Genomic DNA, 16791 nt, shown 5'->3' on the forward strand with positions numbered 1-16791 from the left:
GTAATTGCATTCTGCAGACAGAGGAATACAGATGTATCCTTACTTGGACGACTGCCTCATTCAAGCAGAGAACAACAACATTCTACTACAGCTGACGTTTGTAAAGAGATTCCTAACAGGCCCTAGGGTACACAGTCAACGAAAAGAAATCAAAACTAGTACCCTCTCGAGATAATATTCCTGAGTGCAAGCTTAAATACAACTGCCCAGATGGCTTATCTCACGCCAGGCAAACAAAGGCAACTAACTACCTATTTCAACCTGTTGGCAACAAAGGCCCAGTTATCTGCAAGAAAAATTCTGCAGGCTTTGGGCTTCATGGCATCCTGCCTTCTACTAAATCCATATGCGAGACTGCATATGAGGAAACTTCAATGGTAACTAAAAAGTGTTTGGTCTCAACATTGCCACAGCCTGGAAACAATAATTACCCTCATTCCCTGCCTGCAACAGGAGTTTCGATGGTGGGCGAAGGCTTATCACCAGAACAAGGGACAGCCATTCACTTTACCCCCAGCCAGACAAACAACGGATGCATCAGATTATGCTTGGGGGGCCCACATGGCAGGAAGATGTATTCAAGGCACATGGTCCGCAAACCAAGGATCTACTTCATCCGGGACAACTACTGATAAAGACAGACAAACACCATGGTCATGTGGTATATAAACAAGCAGGGAGGCACTCATTCTTACTCCCTTTGCAGACTAGCTATGACTTTGTGGGACACAGCATTGACTTACCAGGTACATCTGCAGGCACAATTCCTGCCAGGAAAGATAAATACTCTGGCAGACAAACTAAGCAGAAACCTCATGGATCCCCACGAATGGAAATTGGATCCACAAGTCTTCAGCATGATAAGAAAATGGGGATGCCCGGATATAGATCTATTTGCCTCTCCTCACAACTACCAACTAAAAAAATTCTGCACAAGGACTTGCCACAGATGAGCATGGAAAGTGGACGCCCTATCTTTCAGCTGGAAAAGCTTAGCAGTATATGCCTTTCCTCCACTGCCTCTCCTCCCCCAAGGTACTCCTAAAGGTCAGACAAGAGAAGCCAAAGATGATACTGATTGCCCCAGACTGGCATCCAATCCTAAGGAATTTGTCTCAATGCCTGGCTTGGACCTTGCCTCAGATACCTCATCTACTATCCCAACAAAACAATCAGATCCTGCACAGCCAACTAAAGACCTTAAATCTGGCAGCATGGTGGATAATGTAGTCATACAAAACGCGCCTCTCACTAAAGCTGTAATGGATGTCACTTTGGAGGCCAGAAGGCCCAGTACCAGAAAATCTTACGCTGCAAAATGGAAGAGATTCTGTGCTTGGAACCAGGCACAAGGAATTGACACAGCTGTTCCAAATATTCCTCAGATTCTGCAATACTTAACTGAGATGCTGGACAAAGGCCTATCCCTTTCATCAATTAAAATTCATGCCTCTGCCATTTCAGCTCATTACAATAGAGCCACCAATCTTTTATCACCCCTTTTTAAGGCAGTACCTCAGAGGAGCCAAAAACTTAAGGCCTCCAAGGAGATCACCAATACCTGCATGGGACCTCAATTATGTCTTGGAAAAACTCACCCTGCCTCCTTTTGAGCCAGCTGCTACAGCGGATGTAAAGTTTTTATCTTAGAAAACAGCTCTGCTCCTAGCAATAACCTCTGCAAGAAGAGTCTCATAGCTACAGGCACTCAGGGCTGTGGAACCTTTTATCATTTTTTATCCAGACAGGGTTTCTATGAGGACAAACCTCACTTTTATGCCTAGGGTAGTGTCCAGTGTGGCCCTTAACCAAACTATTCATCTGCCTACTTTTTATCCAAACCCACAGAATAAGGGGGAGAGAATTCTGCATTCTTTGGACATACACAGCTATGCTTCTACTTGAACAGAACCAAAGCTTTCAGAAAGACAGAGCAACTACTAGTGGCATATGCTGCAGGTTCACAAGGAAAGGCTATCTCAAAGCAGACTATTTCAAAGTGGATAGGCCACTGCATTTGTTTCTGCTATTCACAACATGGCAAACCAGTGCCTAAGGGCAGTAGGCCACATTCAACCAGAGCAGCAGCCTTCCACAGGGGAGTACCAACCCAAGACATTTTGGAGGCTGCTACCTGGAGTTCAGTGCACACCTTTACAAAGCACTGTCATTTACCACTCTACTCTAAATCCAGGGCAGGCTTTGCCACTGCAGTTCTGCAGGGCCTCATAGCCGCTCCTAATGCTATTTAGCTCCAGCCTCCCAACCATAGCTTTGGGATTCAACCCAAGTGTAATGACTGCAACAGTGAAACACAAAGAACATAGTACAGTTGTGTACACTTACCATAAATGTAGATGTTCGAGTGTATTCACTGTTGCAGTCCAGGTTACCCACCCACCACCCCCCATATCTTTGATGCAACTTATCTTCACTTCTCTAATCTATACAACCTATGTGGTGTATTTGCTTGTAGATGAAGGCATATATTTTGGTGCATGCATTTTTTATTGGCATATTTTTAGCCTACGTTTTTGGGGGCACCTGACATCTGGGGCAAGAAAAACTGAAGAAAATGGCATCTGCTGCATCTTTTATACCCCTGGCGCACTGACGTCAGGGAAGAGGAGACAGCAACCGACACCGGACCTAGACTTTGGAATTCAGGCCGACTGAGGGTAGCCTGCCAGCAGGATACCCAAGTGTAATGACTGCAACAGTGAATACACTCTAACATCTACATTTATGGTAAGTGTACACAACTGTATTTTGGCAGATGAGGGAGAAATGTTTGAGATGACCAGACTGTTTGTCAAAGTGTAACTTTTAATACTTTTAAACACAATAATTAAATGCACATGGCACAAAAGTTCTTTTCTTTCTTCTTTTAGATGCATATTAATTCCTTAGCAATCAGAATCCATCCTTAACTGTTAATTTTATTTTCAACATTTGTAAAAAGTCTAAAATCAGGGCAGGCAGTTTTTTGGTTACTGCAAATCATTGCTTACCCTATTGTGTTTGGGGCCTTGTTTTCATGTTTTTTTCCATTCCCAGTATCTCTTGATTACATATTTTTCAGTTGTAAATATTTCAACGTTTTGTAGCTATGACATGATGCCTGATGTAGTAATTGCATTTTCTGCCTTTTCTCTGCAGTATTGCTGTTTATGATCTAGGCGGTGGTACTTTTGATATCTCTGTCTTGGAAATTCAGAAAGGGGTGTTTGAGGTGAAATCTACTAATGGTGATACCTTCCTTGGAGGAGAGGATTTTGACCAGGCTTTGCTGCAGCATATTGTGAAAGAATTCAAGAGGGAGGTTTGTATGCAGTCTTAACTTTTTTTTTTTCTGTAAAGCTGTTGGATTTTAGTGCAGTAGGTCATTTATAAGTGTGTACAGAATTATCTGTAAGAAATAAAATAACTTGTTTTTATGGAGTAATATTACACCAGCATTTCTTCCATATCCTCAAGAGTTGAGCAATATGTATCCTGCATTATAGGGCTATTATGCTGCAGCCTTGCTATAGTAACAAAGTAACTGTAGTTGAATGTTTGGAAGCATGACATCAGACTTGTTACTCTGTAGGTGTAAGAGAGTATGCTGCTTCAGACCATAATAGTTGCAGACTTGACAGTCTCCCTTTCGATCCGATTAGAAGAGGTCCTACTTTGCAGTATGTGCACCGCAGGTGTTGGTATGGTTGTGTAGGTAGAAACATCTCCCCTTCCCTTAGTGCAGCAAAGAACCATCTCTCATGCAGTGAAAATCATGTTATATGGCCACAGTCATCTGGGTTTTATTTTTAGAGTGAGGTATTTTGATGAGGTGACTGCCCATCCCCACTAAGATTTTTTTATAGTTTCATACCCATATCTTCCTTATCCATTGCTGTGCACAGGCATATACCATATGTTGATCATATTGCTCAGTGCTGCAGTAGCCTTAGTAGTAAGTGTTATATCCTGCATATAGAGCAGAACAACTTCCGAAGGCTGCAGGGTACCTTCCACATGCCCAAACCTTGTGCCTACTAAGACAGGTTTGGTTGCCAAGCCCTTCAGAGCTTTCCTTCCACCAAAAAGCACACAGGCTTTTGGGGGCTAGTTGATTGGCTGGTGCTGCTCCTTTGTTAGCCAGATACAAGTTCTCTTTGGGGAAAAAAACTTCCATTTTAAAAAAAAAAAAAAAAAATTGCACTTTTCTTATTCTGCAAAGTTATTTTAAAGCTAGGAGTCTGTGTTTTAAGACTGTCACAAGACAGTTGTGCTTTTAAGCAAGATCACTTTTTCCCCCTGCCACTTTAAGTTATTTAGAGTAATTGAAAACCTTTTTTTCTATGGAGAAATTGTGTAGAACACTTTGCTGGCCCCAAAAAGTAAGTTTTTGCCGTGTGTTATGTTAGAAAAATGGTTGAAGTTTTACTGGCTTTTGCTCATTTCCCCTAATAGAGGCACAGAAATTACTACTAGAAATTTTGGAGTAAATGTTTGCACACAGTAATGTCAACACCTTACTTGTGGTTTCCAAAAACGTTAAATTGATAAAAGATCATTTGGTGGTGGCGAAAGCTGGGTATATATTTTAAATGTGCTAAAGTAATCTCTTGTGTGGATTAATGCATTAATTTTTACAACATTTGGAGCTGCTTCTTGGTGTGTTTTCTGTGTGGGTGTGTGTACGCACGTCTGTTTTCTGACCACAGTGGCAAAAGAGCGGTTGCTGTCAACCTGTTCCCGGATCTCTTATAACATCTTCTGTGTTCAGTGGACTACCATCAATGTGGTAATTCATGGGAGCCGGGTTTTTTCCCCAAAGGGGTTAACACATTTTTTGGCAATGAGCTTAAGGCCATGGTTCTGTCACCAGTCAGTCACAGTGAGGCCATTCTATAGGATGTCAACATTGCTTGTGGGAGATAATAGCTCCCAACTTGCAGTCGTCTGCGAACTTTGTCAGCCAGAGTCGCTTCCTGTTGGCCTGGACTTCAGAGAAGTAGATACCAAACAGGGGAGGACCCAAGACCAAACCCTTTGGGACTCCACTTGTGACTAATCAGCAGTCTGACTTGGAGTCAGCTACTTTCACACTGTGGGTTCTGTCTGTGAGCCAGTTTGCAACCCACTTAGTCATACAGGGGTTGATGCCAAGCTTTGAGTTTTTCTATGATTCCTGAGTGGGGAATGGTATCAAAAGCCTTGGCCAGATCAAGGCAGGCTGTATGAACCACCTTGCCTTCATCCACAGCTCTGGTGACGGACTCAAGGAAGTCGACCAAGTTGAGCAGGCATGAACTACTCTTCACAAAACCAAACTGTGTAGGCTCCAGAGTTTGGAGATTCCCTATATTCTTGTTTGTTAGGTCCATGATGATGCGTTCCATAGCTTTGCATATCCGACTCGTCAGGCTAATGGGGTGATAGTTTCCAGGGTCTGTAGTCACCTCTCTGTTTTGGAGAGGGATAACTAGCAGTGCACCATTTGGCAGGGACAAGGCCTGAGGTGAGGTTGTGATTGAACAGAGCACAGAGGTGAGGTGCCAGTTCACTCTAGTTCACGTAGAACACAACCAGGGATAATGTCAGGTCCCATAGAAGCTGTATTTTTGGCCTTGGACAGTGCTGTTTTAACCTGTGCAGCATTAATACGGGGTGCCTGGCAATCTACTGGTGGTGTGCTTGGTCCTTTGGGGGGGGGGGTAAAGTTGGCACTGAATCTGTCGTCCATTATTATACTGGCAATATCCGTTGGCTCTGTATAGGAGGTACCCATTGTGCCATAGCTCAGAGCAAATCTGGGTATTGCCATGGAGATTCTTTAACTATAGAAGGCCTTGTGGTTGTCTTTACTATCTGCTGCAATTCTGTTTTCATACCTAGCTTTAGAGGATTTGATGAAGGATCTCAACTTTTTGTTGAGGCAGTTAAGGGAGTTTTTCCAGTGTTGGGACTTCGCATCAGTTTCCTCCTTCTGTTGTAGAGTTTGTTTATGGCAGGGGACCACCAGATTAGCTTCCCTTTTTTGGAGGAGTGTGTCTTGGTTCTATTGGGTATGACTAGATCAATGCATTTGTGTACGTGTTCGTACAGTGCATTGGTGTGATTCTGCAGTCACGCAACTATTCTCCATTTGCATGGTTGTCGTGAAGTTGGCCACCTCTGTTTTTTAGCATCCCAACGTTAGCTTTGGAGAAGGTTTTCATGATGGTTACCTTTGGGGGGGGGGGGGGGGGGCATTTCCAAGGTGATTAGTTTGTGGTCTGAGCTAACAAGGAAGGAGCTGACTATTGCTGTCAAGGTTCAGTTTGGAATCTTTAAACATTTCAAGTAAGGAATGTACAGAGGTTACTTGTTTTTAGGTAGCTCCTATAAAGTCATTTAAGTAGTTATAGTGCTTGCAGAATATAATTGATTAGCTTGAATAGCATTTGAGTAGCTATAATGCAAATGGAATTCAATGCTTTATTTAAAATATAGACTAGAATGCAACTAAGGGAATGGATAGCATACAAGTAAGAGAATTGGGTTGTACTGTGGGATAGTGTACTGGTCCTGTATCTTTTTCAAGAGGAGTAAGGATTTAATAGTAGTGGGGTTGTTTAGGTAGGAGCATGAGAAGGGCATTCCCATTTGGAGAACAGATGAGAGAGCAGGACGGATTTGAAGATGTCCTTCATGGATGCATCTGCAGTCATAACAAATGGGTTGTCCTGTCGTCAGGCAGCCCTTCGGTCGGCCGGATTCCAAAGTCTGGGTCCGGCTTCGGCTGATGTCGCACTTCACCCGACGTCATCTCTGCTGGTCTTCGGGTATAAAGGCATCAGCCGACGCCATTTTCCTCAGTCTTTCTTGCCGCGTGGCGCCCGAGGCAGAAGCTGTTCGCAAGTGCCGGTCGGTCAGATCCAGAGATTACTACTACCGAATACTACTTCGAAGACTTCTAAAAAGCTAAGTACCCCGTTGGGGACTCTTTCTTGCCTCAGCCGATGTCAGAAAAAGTCAATAACTGTTTAACTTGTGGGAAACAAATACCTCATAAAGATTTCCACTCTTACTGTCTGCCTTGCTTAGGCCCAGACCACGACGTAGCAGCCTGTTCGGCCTGTGCTTCCTTCAACCGACGAACGCTTAGGCGTCTGTCGGAGTTTGCTGAACAGTTTTTCGGCTCAGATTTTGCGTACATTATGCCGTCGGATCCTCCGACTACCCAAATTGTTAAACGCAAAGAAAAAGACCGACACTCGCGGTCCGCTGTTTCGGCCGAAACCACGGTTAAGCAAGCCGCGAGTGTCTCGGTTTCGGCCGAAACCGAGAAAACCGGTCAATCTTCAGCCGAATCCATGACTACTACTGAGGCTCCTGCTACCTTAGTTGCATCGGCCTCAGAAATTTTGCCTACAACTGTGGTTCCTAGTGATTTATCAGACACCATCCCTTTGGATGTCTCTACCCCAGCACGTGGTGCTGCTAGGCCTCCTGCAGCCATGTCTATTAAGGCCTTTGCCAGGGCTAAAGCAGCCAAATCTGCTAAATCAGTGCCTGTTAAGCCCCTTCACACAGGCCCACTTCAAGTTCACAAATGCTTACTCTGGCAGAAGATTTAATATCCTTAATTAGGGGATCCCAATCTCACCCAGACAGGGCCTCTCAGCCCCAGAAAAGAGACCTAGAGCAGAGCCCCCGAGCCAGTGTCCTCTGATGATTCTGGATGACTCAGACATTACAGACCAGCCAGAGGCTCCTTTTTCTACTTATGAAGATTCCGATGCTGAAGAATCCATTCCAGCTGCCTCTCCACCAGAGGAATTTTCCTTTGGGGAAACCTTACATGCCATGAGAGAACAATTCCAATGGCAGGGACAAGATTTCTCAGATTCAAGAAAAAGGCTTAGGACTTTTCTGCACTTACCACAACATAGGCCCTTAGCTATACCTCCTGTACTGCCTGTTGTGGATGATGCATTTAATGATGTTTGCACTGCTCCTGATTCTTTACCTCCAGCCCCTGCCAAACCAGATAGATTTTACAGGGTGCCAGACACTCATCACCACCTATACAAGGCCCCACTTGCAGATCCCTAAACTATTTCCCAGGGGCCTAAGGCAGTAGCCTCGACCACAGCAAAAAACCCTATTCCTTCTGAAAGGGAATCCAGGTCCTTAGAGAGATGGGGGAAAAAAGTTTACACCTCTGCTACTCTCTCAGCTAGAGCTTTAAACTGTCAGTTTCATATGATCCAATACCAAGAGTTTATGCTTGATCAGTTAACTAAACAACTGTCCTCTGATGAATCCTTAGATAAGAAATATGTAATAGAAATGGTGAATAACATCCAACAGGTTAGTAACCATTCCTTAAAATGTGGCTATGATGCACTGGAGGCTTCATTTAGATCAGCCATGACTGGCACAGTGATAAGAAGGCATGCATGGTTGAAAGAACAGGTCTTACCGGATCATGTTAAAGCAAAGCTGTTAGATGGATAAGGCCAGTCTATTTGGTACACCTGCCCAGCAAGTAATGAAGAAAATGGAAGAAAAGGCAAAATCTGTACAAACAGTTAAAGATTTCTTACAGGTTCAGCCCCCAAGGTTTAGCAGGAACTGGCCTGCCAAAAATTGGTCCTTTCCAGACTCCACAAAATCCCAAAGGGGCAGGAATAGACGCTCTAGAGGCAGAAATCAATCCAGAGGAGGTGCCTACAGAGGATGACAGTGGCAAGGCAATAACCGAGGCACAGACACAACCACTGCCACTGCAACAGGACAATCAGTGACTTGGCTCTGACACCGCCTACCAGGGAGCAAATAGCAGCACCTTTAGGCGGAAAGTTAGCCTTATTTTCAAAAAATTGGCACTATATCACAAAAGACAAGTGGATTTTGCAAACCATAGACCAAGGCTACGGTTCCACTTCCACACCTTACCAGTAAAAAGAGGAATGCCAAACCTACCTCCAAACCAAAAAATAGAAGCTCTACAGCAGATAGCGAAATTAACAAAGATGAGAGCTGTGGAAAGAGTACCAATAACAGAACAGGGCAAAGGATTCTACTCCAGACTCTTCCTAGTACCAAGAAAAGAGAAAAGTTGGAGACCTATTCTCGACCTGTCAGTCTTAAACACATACATCATTGTCCCAAAATTCAAAATGCTGACCCTACAGCAACTTCTTCCCATGCTGGGCAAGGAGTGTTGGCTGGTAACTCTAGATCTCAAGGAGGCATACCTGCACGTCCCCATTCGACCAAATTGCAGAAGATACCTCAGATTTCTTGCAGGATCAGAGCATTATCAATTCTCAGCATTGCCCTTTGGCTTATCTACTGCGCCCAGAGTATTCACAAAATGCCTGGCATCAGTAATCGCTCACTGCAGACTACAGGGAATCCAAATTTATCCATACCTGGACGACTGCCTGTTACAAGCGGACAACAAAAGCAAGCTGACAACAGATTTACAAAGGGTCATTTACTTGCTACAAGCCCTGGGATACACAGTCAATTTACAAAAGTCAAGGCTGATACCATCCCAAACAAGAACATTCTTGGGCGAATTGGATACAGTAAAACAGATGGCATTCCTAACTGCAGAAAACAAAAGAACTTCCTCTTTACTTCTTGGCATTAACAAAGCAGAACAAACTAACAGCAGGAAAAGTTCTGCAGGCCTTGGGCTTCATGGCATCATGCATAATCTTGGTCCCACATGCCAGACTGCATATGAGAAAGCTACAGTGGTACCTAAAGAATTTATGGTCTCAGCACAGGCGCAGCTTAGAAACAGAAATCCCACTAATCCCATGCCTAAAACAGGAGTTCCTATGGTGGGCTCAAGCATGCCAGTCAAACCCAGGCCTACCCTTCCACAACTTTCGAGCAACCCAAACCATCACAACGGACGCCTCAGACCTAGGATGGGGGGCGCACATGCTGGACAAATGCATACAAGGATTGTGGACTCGACCAGCTGCACCTGCACATAAACCAAAAAGAAATGCTGGCAGTAAAACTGGCAATCCAAAAATTCAGACCATTCCTCAAAGAAGGCCATTTGATAAGGACAGACAACACCACAGTCATGTGGTACATCAACAAACAGGGAGGCACTCATTCATACCCCCTATGCAGAATGACTTTGGACCTTTGGAATCTGGCTCTCAGCTACAACATCCAGTTACAGGCAATATTTGTGTCGGGAAAAGAGAACACCCTAGCAGACCTGTTAAGCAGAACCACCTTGGATGCTCACGAATGGATGCTACACCCGGACATCTTCAAGACCATCACAAAGAAATGGGGAATGCCACAAATAGATCTATTCGCATCCCCACTCAATCACCAGCTCAAAAAATTCTGCACAAGGACATTCCACCCACTTGCATGGAAGGTGGACTCTCTATCCTTCAGCTGGAAAGGCCTGACAGCATATGCATTTCCACCTTTTCCCTTGATGCACAAGGTACTACTGAAAATCAAAGAGGAACGTCCAAGGATAATCCTGATAGCTCCGAATTGGCCAAGACAACACTGGTACCCATTGCTGAGGAGCATGTCTCTGGAGAGAATGTGGTCAATACCCTGATGCCTTTGATGTTAACTCAGAACAACTACAACATCATGCATCCAAACCTAAAAACCTTGCAACTGACTGCCTGGAACATCACATAGCAGCAACTAACCCAGACCTTTCCTAAAGGGTTAAAGACATTATCCTTGAAGCCCGCAGACCTTCAACAAGAAGGAACTATGCAGGAAAATGGAAAAGGTTTGTCATTTGGAGTACTGAAAGAGGAAAAGATGTGTCGAACATAGATATTGCTAACATTCTGGAGTACTTGGCAGAGCTTCTACATACAGGCCTGTCCTATTCCTCCATCAAGATACATGCATCAGCTATTTCAGCAGAATACAGCTTCGATCCACCTGTCTTTTCGCATGCTCTACTCAGGCAGTTCCTCAGAGGGATCAAGAATGTAAAACCTCCTAGCAAACCACCATTACCAGCATGGGACTTGAACTTTGTGCTAGAAAAGTTGACACTCCCTCTGTTTGAACCAGCAGCAACAGCAGATCTGCAACACCTGTCATGGAAAACTGCTTTCCTGCTGGCAATTACCTCAGCAAGGAGGGTTTCGGAACTACAGGCCTTAATGGCAGTGCAACCCTTCCTAATCTTCCATCAAGATAGGGTGTCCATGAGAACTAATCCTACATTTATGCCTAAGGTGGTATCCAGAGTGTCTTTAAACCAGGCAATCCACCTACCTACCTTCTTTCCCAATCAACAGAACAGGGGGGAAAGACTGCTGCATACCTTGGATGTACATAGGCAGTTACGCTACTACCTGGACAGAACCAAAAGTAACAGAAAAACTGACCAGCTTTTAGTAGCCTATGCAACAGGAAGGGAAGGAAAAGCAATTTCCAAACAGACAATCTCCAAATGGATAGGAAATTGCATAAGATTCTGTTACTCCTACCATGGAAAACCAATTCCACAGAACATAAGACCTCATTCTACAAGGGCTACAGCCACTACCACAGCTTTCTTACGAGGAGTGGCAACCAAGGACATTATTGAGGCGGCTACTTGGACCTCCGTGCATACATTTGCCAAGCATTATAATTTACCTCTATACTAGATCCCGAGCAGGGTTTGCCACTGCTGTACTGCAAGGGATCCTAAATACACCATAATTTTTCTTCCTCCACCCCTAGTTTGGCTATGGTATTCTACCCATTTGTTATGACTGCAGATGCATCCATGAAGGACATAGTACAGTTTTGTACCTACCATAAATATAGATGTCCGAACTGGATAGCATCTGCAGTCAGGATTACCCACCCTCCTTCCCCTCTGTGGTACTCCTAGGGTATTTACCCTCCTAATAGCTAGCTGGGGGGGAGTCTCTTATGGTGTATTTGTTTGTATATATGTACATACATGCTTATTTTTTGTTTGCCTTCTACTTTTTGGAAACATTGGCATTTATCCAAAATTTAACCTTCCAAGAGGGCAACTGGCATCTGGGGCAAGAAACACTGAGGAAAATGGCGTCGGCTGATGCCTTTATACCCGAAAACCAGCAGAGATGACGTCGGGTGAAGTGCGACATCAGCCGAAGCCGGACCCAGACTTTGGAATCCGGCCGACCGAAGGGCTGCCTGACGACAGGACAACCCATTTGTTATGACTGCAGATGCTATCCAGTTCGGACATCTACATTTATGGTAGGTACAAAACTGTACTTTGTGGTTTGGTATACTGTGTAGTGGGGGGGGGGGGGAGTTCCATAGCTTGGCTATGGTGTAGGATAGTAGTAACTGGCCAGGGGGATGACTGTTTGTGCACTTGTAGGAGGTTTTGGCTTTTGGATCACGGGGAGCAGCTGTGTGTGTAGGCTATTAGGGATTTGGTGAGAGAAGGGCATTTTGCAGGTTTGAAGAAGAGTTTGTGGGCTGTTGTAAGTTGTAGGTATTTTAGGTAGTTGGGGAGTTACTAGCCATTTGAGGCTGTGTAGTGTGTCAGTGATGAGATGAGTTTTTAGAACTGGTTGCAAATTTGCAGATATTGGTAGCAGGATTTGAGTTTGGAATGCAGGCCAAGTTATAGGTTGGAGAGTAGGGGAGCACCATGCATGAGAGAGGGGGAGAAGGAGGGTTGATGCAAGAGTTTGTCCAGTGGAGGAGCCAAAGTAGAGGTTGTGTCTGTAGAGGAGGCAAATTTTTTGATGCATTTTCCTGACTGTGGAGTAGATGTGGGAGTCTAATTTTAGGTTTTCATCAATGGTAAGGCCTAGTAACTTGGTACTGGGAAGGATTTCTATGGGGGTGTTTTGGCTTTTAATGGAGAATAGGTTTCTGTTGAATTGGGGAGTTTTTGGTAGGAGTAAATCAGTTTTGTTGGTGTTTAGGGCTAGGTGATTGGATTGCGTTTGTTTCTGTGTTGGAGAAGGCTATTTGTGATTTTAGTAGCAGTTCAAATGGGCAGGAGGCTGAGCAGATGGAGTCATCTGCGTATTGGATAACTGAGGCGTCAGGGATGGAGTGGTGGAAGTTGATTTATGAGGAGTGGGCCCAGTACAGATCCTTGGGGAACTCTGTGGGTGTTAAAGGAGAGGTTGACTTTCCATTGAACAGCTTGTTGGCACATGGATAGGTAGCTGGAGGACTATCAGAGCTGGGGCAAGAGTAAAGAGTGGGAGATGGTGTCTAATGTCTTTGAGAGATCTAGAAACAGTGATGCGTCTTTTGCCATTGTCGTGTACTAGGTTGATGGTTTCAAGAAAGGCTAGATGGGCAGTCATGGTACGGTGGCCGGTGTGAAAGCTGTGTCGAGTAGGGGAGAAGAGTTTTTGTTGGGTTAGGTATGGCTTGAGTTGTGAGTGGATAGTTTTTTTCTAGTATTTTAGAGAGTAGCAAGTATAGCTATGGGTCTGAAATTGGTGTCAGTGTTTTTACCACCTTTATAGAGAGGGATTATGAATGCATGCCGCCAGATGGTTGGGACGTCGGAGTCTAGTATTCTGATGTTACTAGATAGAATAGTGGGTAATATATGTGTTAATCAGTCTACCCATCTTTATCACAGACTTTTTAAGTTCTGTCTTTGGCTTTTCCCGGTTAGGGGTCACCACAGCAGAACTCCAGTCCGCCAATGATTGGCAGTAGATTTTTACATGCCGAGTTGCCGGCCCTGAAGCTCAACCTTCAACGAAGGTACGCCCATTCATGCACGTCTCCACACACAAGACGCTCTAGCTGAGAATCGAACAGGACAACGTCTTACTGTGAGGCGACAATGCTACCGCAGCACCACCACCGCAGTATGTTCCATACATAGTAAATATTTGTTACACTTCATAGAAGAGCATTCACTGTTTTTAGTAGAAATCGTAATGCCTGCTGTTCAAGTTGTGTCAGATTGGCCATCCATTTATCTTTTATCGTCTGCTTTTGAAGTAGTGTCTGTCCCTTTTAGTGTTGGTTGACCCCTGCAGTCTACAGTTGGAAGCCTGTTTCAGCTGTAGAGTCTAGGCCAACAATTACCATGCATTGATCTGCTGTGGAGGTTGAGGAGTGGGATACCACTTAGGTCAAACTGTTCAGGGTGCCTGGGTTACCTGAGGAGTCTCAGAAGCAGTTTTGCTAACTGGTACTGATATATATTTTAAGACCTGCCTGCCCCTTAAAATGAAGGCAGGTACACTTGGTCCTTCATAACATACTTGTAGAAAACATAGCAGAATTTTTTCCTTATTGCTAGAACTGGATTTGCCAGAAGCATGCTCCAAGGTTTGTTGGATTCTAGTTCAGTGCCTCTTTCCTCCTCTTCAGTTAAGAGGCACTGAATTTGTCTGAATGTAAAAAGCTTTGAGTCGTCCCATTGGTCAACATTACTGCAGCAATGATATAATAAACATAGTATAGTTCACAGATAAGTACTAGGTTAGCTGCCCTTGCAGGCCATTTTAGCCTAGCCATTTTCCCTTCTTGTACTTGAAACTGTCTGTACCATTTGTTTATAGATTTATTTGCTTTGCTCAACCCGTGCTTGATAACTGCATATTTTACCCCCAATGAGAGTAAGTGGGATCATACCATAGATGATGGTAGGTCAGGGGGACCCATGCATGGGTAAAGAATTTAGGAGCTGTCTTGTTTCCCATCCATAGATCCAAATTGCACTTGAATATGGAGAGGGATGAACTTGTGTGTATAGTGAGTCTGTTCTAAAGCAGAGGTATCCTCTGAGATGTACCTGGCCCTCCAAACTGCTCTGTTGCAGAAGATGTTTAGATTTCTAGACAGAGCATTTCTGATGCCATTTGACTTGATGTAGGATGCTTTGCATGCCAGATACCAGTCCTGTCTTAGCCTGTACGGTACAGAGTAGAGTAACTGGGCTTTGAGTTGGTCCATGTAACATGTTTAGGCTGTGTATCTTTTTAAGCAAGGTATCTCTGTGGGTGATCCAGTTATTGGATGTGTCTGGACAGCTGCATGCCAAAGGAGGCATTAAATTCAGTGATTGGCCTAATGAAGGTTGAGTAAAGGGAGTAATGACATCCCTAGATCTAGACACGATCCTTTTGTTTATAAGCTGTGTAATGTAGGACTGTTACATAACTTTTTATAACAGTAGATGTTTGAACAGATCAATGTTGCACTGTATTCACCCACCCTCCATTTCACCTTTTTTGTCTCCTTTTTTTATTTTGGCAGAGGTGAAATTTACCTTTAATGCTCCCCCCCCCCCTTTTCTTGTCTTCTAGTACTTAACATTAGTAACTTCTTAGGGCAGTGATTCCCAAACTTTTTCGATTGTCTGCTCCCTTGTTGAATCCAGGTTTTCCCAAGGTGCCCCCCCACCTGTTAAATTTTAGCAAGTATACTATGCGAAATAATTTTTTTTAATTAAAAGGGTTGGTTAAGTAAATAACACACATTTAAGATCACAAAAAATGTAATTGAACAAGTTAACACAGGTATTTAAGATCATAAAAACATGTAATTGAATAAATTCAGCTAATTGTAACTGTTATACATCTCTGACCGTACCCCATGAGGAACGTTCCTCATTTTGACTCTGAAAAAGTTAATGTCCCTCGCAGTTTCAATTCAGGGCTAAGAAATTGTAATTTATTTCTATGGAGAACAGTCATATTAACTTATCAAACTAATGTTGTATAACTACAGAATATTATATTTTAATCTTTCTGTGAGCTGAGTAGTTGCAGTTGTTAATCGGCTGTTAGTACGTGTTCCGCACAGAGGTAGTATTCCACGTTTTGTTGATGGAAGGTTAAGGGCTATGACTGGGACTTGATTTGTTTTACATACATTTCAATTTAACTGTCCAGAATTTTGTAAAACGTCCAGAATTTTATACTTTGTCTACTTCTGACCAAATTTATAGTATTCTGGGGTGGGTTTGTCATAACTTTAATGAGTTCACTCTGTGGCAAAGTTATAAATGAACTTACAGCAGTAATTTCCCAGCCCTACAAAGCATTGATATTGCATATTTTGTATTTGTAACTTTTTTTTTATGTAAAACAGTCCCTGGAGTGTGCATGTCCTCCCCGCGGTCGACTGATAGACATGTAGGTAGGTGCAGGCGTTAATGGGTGTGCCTTCTTTGAAGGTTGGGTGTCAGGCTGGCAACTCGGCACCATAAAAATCCACTGCCTATCATTAGCGGACGGAGTTCCACTGTGGCAACCCCTAACCGGAAAAAGCCGAAAGACATTACTTACTGGTTCTGTAAAACAGTCCCATGAGGAAATTGCACATACCAGCCCATATCAAAACCTAAGTTTACAAACCCAGGCGCATCAGCCACTACAACCAAGCAAAAAATGTGAACATTAGGCTTTGTCTGCAGTCATTATTTGCACGTAAAGGTTACCACAGCAGATGCAAACTTAATCATTTCCAACCTGCATATCACAATGAGAAATCACTTTAATCAAAAACTGTCACCACCATATGTGACAGTGACCGCTACTAAGTAAACTCTACAAAGAACTTAGCCACCATCCTGATGAGCTGGGATTCAGTAAAGATTTCTATGTACAACTTTTAATATGTTCCTCCCTGTTGTGTTTCCAGTGGTTCGATGAAGTAACGCCTGCTGTCATCTCTTGAGCAGTGAATTGAGCGTACCCTGGAGAAAATACTCTGAACAGAGTCCCTGCATTAGACGCTGGTGATGAAGTACTGAAAAAAGCTAGGGCATTATTTCCAAGGTTTAACAGGCTGTAGCTGACTCATACAGTGGCG

The 16791-nt window shown here is 43.7% G+C and overlaps 1 protein-coding gene across 1 annotated transcript in view; it reads left to right on the forward strand.

The window, feature by feature from the left end:
- The window catches only part of HSPA9 (heat shock protein family A (Hsp70) member 9), a 1477986-nt gene that overhangs the window by 584433 nt on the left and 876762 nt on the right, over positions 1-16791 (forward strand). Inside the window, exon 8 of the mRNA XM_044068990.1 lies at positions 3160-3322. Within this exon, the coding sequence (XP_043924925.1) occupies positions 3160-3322 (163 nt within the window). The remainder of the gene's footprint in view (positions 1-3159; positions 3323-16791) is intronic.

The sequence above is a fragment of the Protopterus annectens genome, chromosome 4.part0 (genome assembly GCF_019279795.1).
Source record: "Protopterus annectens isolate FY-2018-M chromosome 4.part0, PAN1.0, whole genome shotgun sequence".
Lineage (NCBI taxonomy): Eukaryota > Metazoa > Chordata > Ceratodontiformes > Protopteridae > Protopterus > Protopterus annectens.